The 10,081-nt window shown below is 40.6% G+C and overlaps 1 protein-coding gene across 1 annotated transcript; it reads right to left on the reverse strand.

The window, feature by feature from the left end:
• Positions 1-5,231, reverse strand: LOC116046165 (four and a half LIM domains protein 2). The gene is made up of 6 exons (XM_031294423.2): positions 5,117-5,231; positions 2,290-2,465; positions 2,002-2,176; positions 1,110-1,279; positions 742-928; positions 1-635 (listed from the first exon to the last, which is right to left on the reverse strand). Exons 2-6 carry the CDS (start codon positions 2,443-2,445, stop codon positions 484-486), a joined length of 840 nt encoding a protein of 279 aa, XP_031150283.1. The 5' UTR covers positions 2,446-2,465; positions 5,117-5,231; the 3' UTR covers positions 1-483.
• Between the last annotated feature and the right edge of the window lie 4,850 nt (positions 5,232-10,081).

A 10,081-nucleotide genomic window follows, 5' to 3' on the forward strand; every position in this document is an offset into this window, starting at 1 on the left:
CACAGTTTTAATATATTTAATTTGTAATTGCAGAACTCATTCACAAAACCTCTACTAAATATAGCATCAAGCTAGCCCATGCACAAAGCAGTAATTATTATGATACTTAAAAGTGCATCTACATTCATTTTGTAGATTTATTTCAAAATGCTTCATACAGTGTCTATCTGCAAATGAGTTGCTGTTTCGTAAGCAAAGGTCTTCACATTATTGCCAACAGTTATTTTATTAGTGATAACCTTTTCTCAAAGAGTGAGCATTTAACTTAAACTTTAGGTTACTTTAAATTAGTCTAAATTCAAATAACACTGTTAGTAGTTTGTATTTCGTGGCATACATCAATGTACATTCATAGTAATGCTAGGTTGTAAAGATGCTATGGATGCTATGCTCTGTGCTTTGATAGTATTTTTTGTATCTTTGTCATTCCTCTATCATAACATGGCCATCCAATCAGATGTGTCTGTCTTCCTTCAGACCGAATTAGATGTCCTTGCCGCACTCTGGGCACAGGATATCATCACGTTCAGTGAGGAAGCCACGGCCAACCAGGGACACGGAGCACTTCTTACAGTTGAAGCAGTCATTGTGCCACTGGCGCTCCTCAAAGGAAATGTACTTGCTGCCTCCAAGGCCTGAAAGTGAAGAACAAATCCAAGTCAAATCAACTGGAAAACATTTTTTAAACAATCCTTTTTAGATTCAGGGAGACCAATAAATACATTGATAAAATGTGATTACCACTGATGGGGGTGGTGCAGGAGGCACACTTCTTGGCATAAAGGTTGCAGAAGCAGTTGAGACAATAGGCAAAGTCATCTCTAGAGGTAAACCTCTGGCCAGACAGCTGCTGCTTGCAGCTGGTGCACAGGAAGCAGTCCTTGTGCCAGGGCTGGTCACGGTAGGTCACCCCGCCAGTGGTGATGGGCTAATAATGATGATAATAATAATAATAATAATAATAATAATAATAATAATAATAATAATAATAAGAGTGTCATATTGTCACACTTTTTTGTGACACATACATGTGCAATCATTTTTCTTTGAGTGAAGATGGATAATAATGAAGTACTACTTTGAAAATCATTTGCAATTGGGTGTCCTACCTTCTTGCAGTGCACACACTGCATGGCAAACTGCTTCTCATAGCAGGGCACACAGAAGTTATGGTTGTCCTTGGGGATGAAGCTCTTGGTGCCAATGGGCTGCTGGCATCTCTGGCAGGTGAAACAGGTCTCATGCCAGCTGTTCCCCTTGTGCTCCATCTTCCTGGAGCCTTCAGAGAAACATAAAGGGAATGGAAGGAGTTAGTAAAGGGATGCAAAGACAACAGCAAATAGACTAAGAAAACAGTCAAAAATAATTTGGATCTTGTTTGTGAGAACATTTTACATTTTGAATAATCAGTCCAATTTATGGAAAAGTGCATAATTTAATAGAAATAGAAGTACTATGAATGTCTTAAATATTTGGTCCATATTGTAGTTGTCTTAGTATCAATCCAGAGGACTAACAGTCAGAGGTCATCATAAAGTGATAATACATGTGGCACCATGCACATTCTTTATGGTTTCATAGTCTGAAGCGTGTTTTGTATTTCTTATTAAAGGGTTTGAATTGCCCCAGTTCCTGCACACGTAATTATATTCTTAGATACATCATTTAAAAGACATATACAGAGGAATTGGATTTAAGGCCTGAAAACTGTTTCTATTTATAATGTATTATCTGTAAAATTAATATGGCTCAATTTACCAACAGAAACATGGTCTGACTGATTGCCCGCCCTAACATAAATACACTGACTTATTGTGCATGTAATGTAAGTGACACATTAAGCAACATTAAGATTTAAGACAATCGTATGTAAACCATTCACAGATGCACTATTCTGATGCTAACTGTAGATAGAGTTTTTTCATATCAAAAATTTGATTTTGCTATCTGTTGCATTGGCATCAGCTTAACTATTTGCTCTCTTTGTGGTTTTCTTCTTACCTGGCATGATGGTTTTCTTGCACTCGTGGCACTTGGAGGAATACTCATTGGAGTAGCACTCAGTGCAGAGGAGCTTTTCATCCTTGGTGGAAAAGGGCTTGTCCACCAGCGAGCGCTTGCACTGGAAGCACATGAAACACTCCTCATGCCAGTGACGGTCCTTGTATGACAGATCCTACAAGAACATCAGATTGACAGTTAGCCCGACTGACTAGTGTTTGAAACAGAAACACACAGAAAGAGCATGTTAGGGCTGAAATGCACAACGTATTTTGTGACATCTCTTACCCTGGTATTGCAGCCAATGGGCTTCTTGCACTCCTCACAGGTGTTGGAGTACAGGCTCTCATAACATTTCACACAGTAGGGATTCTCTTCTCTCAAAACATACTTCTTCCCAAACAGGGACTCCTTGCAGTAGTGGCAGTCGTAGCGCTCGGTCATTTTGACCCAGAGTCATTCACCTGAGAGAGAGAGAGAGAGAAACACAAAGAGACACAGGAAGTGAAAGGAGAGAAGGTATACTGTGACGTTATGTAAACAGCAGTTGGAAGCTGAGGTAGACTCCCACATCTGGGTAATTCTACATATAAAAAAGCTTTATCTGTATGATTTTTGCATCCTATCACCTAAATAACATTAAGCTTTGTAGACAGTTTGGTCTTTTTGCTTCTCATTTCAAATACATCTTTACTGACACTCAGCAGATAGCAATTCATTCTAAGCAATACATGTTTTGACACACTCAGCATGAAGATCCTTCACATTACAGTTTTCTTCCCATGTTGCAAATTCTCCCCTTTCATCTCTCTCTCCCATCTCTCAGCAGTCCTTCATTTTGTTCTCTTGTCAGAACTAGAAGGTGACAGATGAGGAAGATATAAATAACCCCTATCAGTCCAGCTTAGAGACAGTCAACTTTTGCCCCGTTTGCATACCAACCCTCACCATGCCACTGTACACTGATCCATCTATCACCTCACGTCTAGCTGTCAGCACCAGATCACTGTATCCGTTGTTATCATGCATGTGTGTGTGTGTGTGTGTGTGTGTGTGTGTGTGTGTGTGTGTGTGTGTGTGTGTGTGTGTGTGTGTGTCAGTGTATAAGTGGGTTTGAATGGCATTCATAATAATGGATACTCACAATCTGCAGCTGTTTGTGGTCTGCCTGTTAAGCCCTCTGGTTATCCCACCTGCACCTAAATACTCAGTGACCAAGGATAGGCTATATATTTGAGTGCACAGTACATACAGTGTTTAATACCAACCTGGGCTTTTTGTTTGTCACTCACATGAATACTCTACTATTCATGTGACTATATGTGCTCGGCAAAGCTTTGACCATACAACAAGGCTAGATAAAATGGATGGAAAACTCAAAATCATACATTCCCTCCTGAACATTCTTTCATGTTCTGCTTTTCTTAAATTCTTGCATTCCTGTTTTTAATTGAGCTGCTCTCTATTGTTGTTATTCCCTTTATCTTGCACTTGTATTGTGCTTGGACTGTCAAAGCTTCTGCCCCTTGATCTATTTGCGATCACTGTCTATTCCCATCTCAGTGGTCCAACATGAGATCTGTGAGTGATTTGTTATAATATATTTTATCTGGCTGAAGTTGAGACGTATAATCTGCTCGGAGTTTTTCTTAACCGCTCCCACATTCCCTCATTGTCTATTGCTCCTACCATGACTCACCTAGCTTATATAAGGATTTATGTGACTCCTAAAAATAAAAAAAGGATAATCTCAACTGCCGCAAATAAAAGCTTCAGCTATTCGGACATGCAGCTGTTCCCCAGCTTCTGGGGCCTCTTTGATGCTGCCCATCTGGGAGTTTCTCACTGCAAATCGCTTAATGCCAAGCGATGGCCACTTGGATGGCAAATGTTTGACCAGCGTGCAGCCTGGTCGATCCCCAGAAAGTTCCAGTGCTTCCCTCCAGAAAATCAGCTCTCTGTGCATTACACTTATTTTCCAGTTTTTGTGAGGAATTTATTTGTTAGTCAAGCTGAAAAAAAACAATTCTTTCGTCTCATGAATTTAAGTGCCTTGTGTGGCTCAAAAAACCTTACCTTATCTACATCTCTTTAGCCATAATTCCAGATGTGTTAAAGATGCATAAGACTGTCTTTAAAATGTTATCCAACCATCTATAGAAATGCAAACCATAAACCAGTACCTTCTCTGAAAGTGAGACATCTAAACAGCTTGCTTACATAAATGTTCTACTCTTCCAAAGCAACAATTTTGGAGGAATTCCCAGTCCATTAAATAAGTACGATCAAATATCCACTAATAATAATCTTGTGAGTGGATAAAGGAATGAAACGTTAAATCAAATTTAGCTCTAAATTGAAAATGTTCGTGTTAAATCTTGAATTACAGTTCACACTCTAACTTAGAGCAATATAAATAAAAGTTTGCACTTCAATCTGAACCCTTCCACCAACTGTAAAAGTAAAAGCTACTTTATATTTACTATACTCCTCTTTTATGTAGAGATCTTTTCAGGAACCTATCAAATCCCTAGTTGTTGTATTGTATTACCGGGACTTTTTTGTGCAATTGATGTGACTAGAAGATTTTATACTCAATTCTGTCACACCAAAATGCTGTGAAGTGCGACAAGTGCTGTAAAGCCATAAAAAAAGAGCAAAGGAACAGACCAGTTTGCCAAAATGGATATCACAACTGTGTAATAACAAAGGAGGAGCTGACACCTTTACTACCACAGTTTTGCTGAAGGAAAGTGTGAGCTTGATGAGAAGGAATGAAAGAAGGGTGGAAATTAACTCTGCTAAAAGGGGTTCGACAGGGGTTGTGCATTTTTTGGAGATAGATGATAAAATAATTTAATAAAGGCAGGCTGTCTGAGACAGACAAGAGGACAGACAGTGTGGATACAGAAGAGGAGGTTAATTAGTGAAGGTACTGTGCAGGTGGAAAAAGGGAGAACATGAGCAGGTGGGTGGGAAGGCAGAGCACAGTGAGCAGCTGTGTCCCGGAGAATGGAAGACATGGTGAATGAACCCAAGTGAAAGGAGGAATGGGTGGAAAGATGGACGAGTGGATGGATGGATAGTGGAGCAGTTGAACAGAGTTAGGTCTTACCTTCCTGTCTGAGGAGTGTGTGCCTGTGCGGAGTCTAGGGCAGACTGAGAGGAGGCTCCGGGTGAGCTGAAGTTTCTCCTGATTGTATTACTCCACCCATCAGGGACTAATTGAAAATGGGGGAGGGGCGAATGGGGGAGTTGGAGGGTGGGGGGTAGCAAGGGGACAGGGAATCTTTTTTAAGTTGATCTATAAATACAGCGGCGCTTCACAGAGATAACCCCAAGGCCCACTTTCACTTGCTCATTCGGTCACCAGTGAGACCGTGTGGCCTTTTAAGGTCACTCAGTTGTTCACTCTCTCACATACTCACTTTGTGATACACTTGCTTACTCACTCACTTAAATTTCATCTTTTTAATATTTGTGTTTCTCCCCACAACAGCCTTATCATATCCCCCCCCCCCCCCCCCCCATCCCACTTCCTGGAGAAAAGCATGTTCTCAACTTCTGTTTTCTTTACATCTGAGATATCTGTGGTCATCATTATCATAATATTGATATACACACACACACACACACACACACACACACACACACACACACACACACACACACACACACACACAGTTATGCACACTGTTACATAATGCCACAATCTTTCTATGGCTGGTTGATCCATGATGGAAAGGACGCCATGGGTCAAACGTCAAAGATTGTTGTCCTGTGAGATTTATCCCTACTCATATGTCTCATCTGTCTTTACCTCCCTATATTTCTCCTCATAGGGGAATACACATTCAATCCCTAAGCCTAACCTCCGACGTGTCAGGTATAGTATCCAGGCCTGGTAATGACAGACACCCTCATGGTTTCTAAGAAAATTGTAGCACTATTTTCTGCAACCCTACACTCTCTTGTTCACACTGCTACAGCACCCTCCATCAACCCCTAAACTAGCATAAATTATTTCTTTAATTATTCCATCTCTCTCTCTCTCTCTCTCTCTCTCTCTCTCTCTCTCTCTCTCTCTCTCTTGCTTTCTCTCTCTTGCTTTCTCTCTGTTTGAAGGAGGTTTTCCTGACCTGGTGGTCCCTGGATACTCTCTAGCGTCACTAGATTCAAGTGCTCTATTTAAAGACCAAAGAGCCATAGAGACATTGGTGCTACACAAAGTGTGTGTGTGTGTGTGTGTGTGTTGCATTGTTCTATGTGCATGTGTGTGTTCGTATGTGTTGTATCGTGTATAAAAAGAGTTCTTTTTAGCCACGGTCACGGCATGACTACCAGTCGGTCTACCCCTTTGGTCCAGACTGAAATATCTGAAATTTTGTACATATATTTTGTACAGACATTTTAGTTCCCAGAGGATGAATGCTATTGATGGTCCCCTGACTGGTTGACTTTTGTGGTTTTGAGTGAAATATCTCAACAACTGTTGAATGGATTGTCATCCAAAAAAATGGTGTCTAATACTTTGGTTTATTACCAAATGCCTGCAAAACTAATAACATTCCCATCAGCCTCAGCTGTACTTTGTGTTTAGTACTGATAAGTGCGTTAGTATGCTAACACGCTAAACTCAGATGAACATGGTATTTTTACGGGCCTACTTACCAAACATCTGCATGTTAGCATGATGACATTAGCATTTAGCTCAAAGCACTGCTGTGTTGAGGTATAACCTCACAGAGGCATTAGCATGGCTGTAAACTCTTAGTGTTGTGGCTGTTACAGGGAGTACAGGTTTTATAACAATGTGTTTTTTACTGCTCTTATGCAAGCTGCTCCAAATGCCAACTGGAATTAAAATATCGCCAAAAGGAACTTTTCAATTTCTGTTTAAATGTAAATTATAGTAGCTAAGCAATTCAATGAATATCATCCTGAATAGGTCTAAAACAAGCAGCTGGAACAAACAGGAATCTGTGTAGTTTGGAGTAGTCTGCAAAATTGAAGTCAGATGACAGGTCGTAAGACAGAAAAATATGTTGTGCTAGTACACAGGACAAGACAGGGAATAGATTTGATTTGATTACTCCCCCAACAAACATTTGGCATCTTTTCATTCATGCATCTAATGTGCTTATAGTAAAAAAGTAGACGGATTTCACTCATAAAACTTGAGCACCAATATAAATCACATATGTTCATCACCATATTTCTCTTATATTTAAAATGTATAAATTATACATATTACAGTAATACTTAAGTATTTAAGCCAGGCATGGAAAAGCAATCATTTCAGTTCACTTAATTTCAGGCATGTGGTCTAATTGTTACCTTAACAAACGGTAGTCTTGATTGCCAGACAAGGTCTGGCTACACCACACATACATTCTGGGATAGGAAAAAAAACTCTGGGTTGTTTGCATTTCTTTAAACCAATCACAATCGTCTTGGGCGGCACTAAGCTCCGGACTGCTGTGGCAATTATCCTCAAAATGTAATTTCGTTGATCCAACGGAAGGGGCTTAATGGTGTTTTTTGCCTCCAACGGCGCCTTCCAGGCAGCTAACCCTAACCTTAACCCTAAACATAACCATTGCCGCGCTGCCTGGGAGGAGACGTTGGGGGCAAAAAACACCAAAGACCACGGAAGAGTCAGTCTGTTTTATGCCCAACTGAAATATTTCCCAGGACTGCCCTGGCATGCCCTCAGTCCTTTCCCCCCAGCCCTCAGCCGTTGCTTCTTGCCTGTTTTCAGCTAGCACATAGTTATCCCTCCCCCACTCTGTGCTCTGGATCGAGGCCTCCAACTCCGCTACTAAGGCCAGGGGATAAAGGTGCAGCTGTCTGGGCACTGCAAGGCTATCGTGCTGCTAAAGCCTGGTGTTTACTTCTGCTGCAAATACAGCCATGTGGAAAGGTCAAGCAAGGCAGACCCCATCATCACTAGTGAACCGTTAATCATTAATGCCACAGCAACCAATTGGACTGGGATATCTCTGGGTAACCTAAGATCCAATATGATCCTCTGGAAGAACGTCACTGCCCTGCCTGTCAAACTGGTTGAAATGGATCCCAGCAACTGACTTTAAAGAGCGTGTGGCGTCATAATGAAGGTCTCAAATGGGCAATTAGAACTGATGAAGAGGGACACAATAATATTAGGCTCCCACTGAGGGAATAGGGTATAGATGCAGCTTAGCAAGTGTGACTACCACAGCCTTGATTTGATACTGAAGACTCACACAGGATTACGTGCATTAAGGGAATATTTGACATTTTGGGAAATACTCTTGTTCGCTTTCTTGCTAAGAGTTAGATGAGAAGACAGTGACCACCCTTACATTATAGTCCGTTCATTAAGGCTACAGTTAGCAGCTGGTTAGCTTAGCATAGCACAAAGACTGTGAACGGGGAAACAGCTAGCCTGGCTCTGTCCAACGGTAACAAAATCCATCAGGGTGATGGAAAAGAGACGAGTTTCTGCATCTGATTGCCAGCTACAGACTAACAACCCTTCCATCCTAAACACAGGATATTTTATGTTTATTGTGTATAATTCAAATTAGGCCCGATAAGTTTTTTAGCTTCAAATTTAGCCTCACTAAGCCTTAACTTGATGGTTTAACTTGCTCCAACAATTGTATTATATTATATTGAATAAGGATTTGCTTTAAAACATTTCACATGCAGGGCATTTTACATCATGAGGTATGGTCATGTGGTAGAAAGGAGAGTATGCAGAATTATAAAAAAAAAAAAAAAAGAAATCCCCTCAAACTTCATTGTGACAGAGATGAGTAGGATTACTTTTCTTGCGTTGCACACAAGATAACATGAAAAGTAATCTGCAACAGGAGGATTTGAAACTTGAACCTGATTATTTTTCAAAAAAGATTTCAAACAAAGAACAAAACTATGGAAAATATGTGTTTACTCGTCTGAAGATACTTTAGATCAATCAATCAATCAAAATTTATTTATATAGCACTTTACAGGGCCAGCAGGTATCCAAAGTGTTTTACATCAGGAGCCAAGTACAAAACAACACATACAATAAAAAAGAATGAAGCATATAACACAATAAAATCAGAAAAGGTTGCAAAGAAACAGGAGAGTGAAATTGTCACACCACTACTATGTATTAAAAGCCAGCCTAAACAAATAGGTTTTTAGTTTAGACCTAAAAAGAGCTACATCTTTAATCGTCCGAATATCAGGGGGTAACTTGTTCCATAGTTTCGGGGCAGCAACTGCAAAAGCCTGGTCACCCCACCGTTTATACCTAGACCTTGGGACTTCTAAAACCAGCTGATTCGAAGACCGCAATGACCGGCTGTGTGCTCACGCAAAGTTAAAATTTCGGACAAATACTATGCCATTTAATGCCTTGAAAACAAACAGTAAGATCTTAAAATTGATTATAAAACGCACAGGGAGCCAATGGGTGTAGAGAACAGGAGTGATGTGTGCGCGTCTAGATGCATTTGGTAAAAAACGAGCAGCAGCATTTTGAACAAGTTGAAGTCGTGAGATGGAGGTCTGATTCAGACCAACATAAAGAGCATTACAGTAATCCAACCTTGAAATAATAAAGGCATGAATAGCCTTTTCTAGGTCGTGCCTGCTCAGGAAAGGCTTAACTTTAGCCAGGAGACGAAGCTGGAAAAAGCTCATTCTAACAACATTGCTGATCTGTTTGTCAAATTTCATGCTGCAATCAAAAGTAACGCCCAAATTTTTGACAGCTGCCCTAGTGTATGATGCCAGAGCCCCCAAACTCAAAGCTGGACCATTTTGTGTGCATGAGGTACTGAAAATAGTACACCACAAGAGAGAGGAGCAGCGGACAACGAGAGGTCACCAATCATGACGGAAAAGCTCCTATTTGCCAAATAGGAGCTAAACCATTTAAGTGCCGAGCCTCTGATGCCTACACAGTGATCAAGGTGAGAGAGGAGGACTGCATGGTCTACTCTGTCAAAAGCCTCTGTGAGGTCTAATAGCACTAAAACAGTAGGATTCCCAGCATCTACAGACAAGGCAATATCATTATGTACTCTCAAAAGTGCAGACT

The sequence above is a fragment of the Sander lucioperca genome, chromosome 8 (assembly GCF_008315115.2).
Source record: "Sander lucioperca isolate FBNREF2018 chromosome 8, SLUC_FBN_1.2, whole genome shotgun sequence".
Classification (NCBI taxonomy): Eukaryota; Metazoa; Chordata; class Actinopteri; order Perciformes; family Percidae; genus Sander; species Sander lucioperca.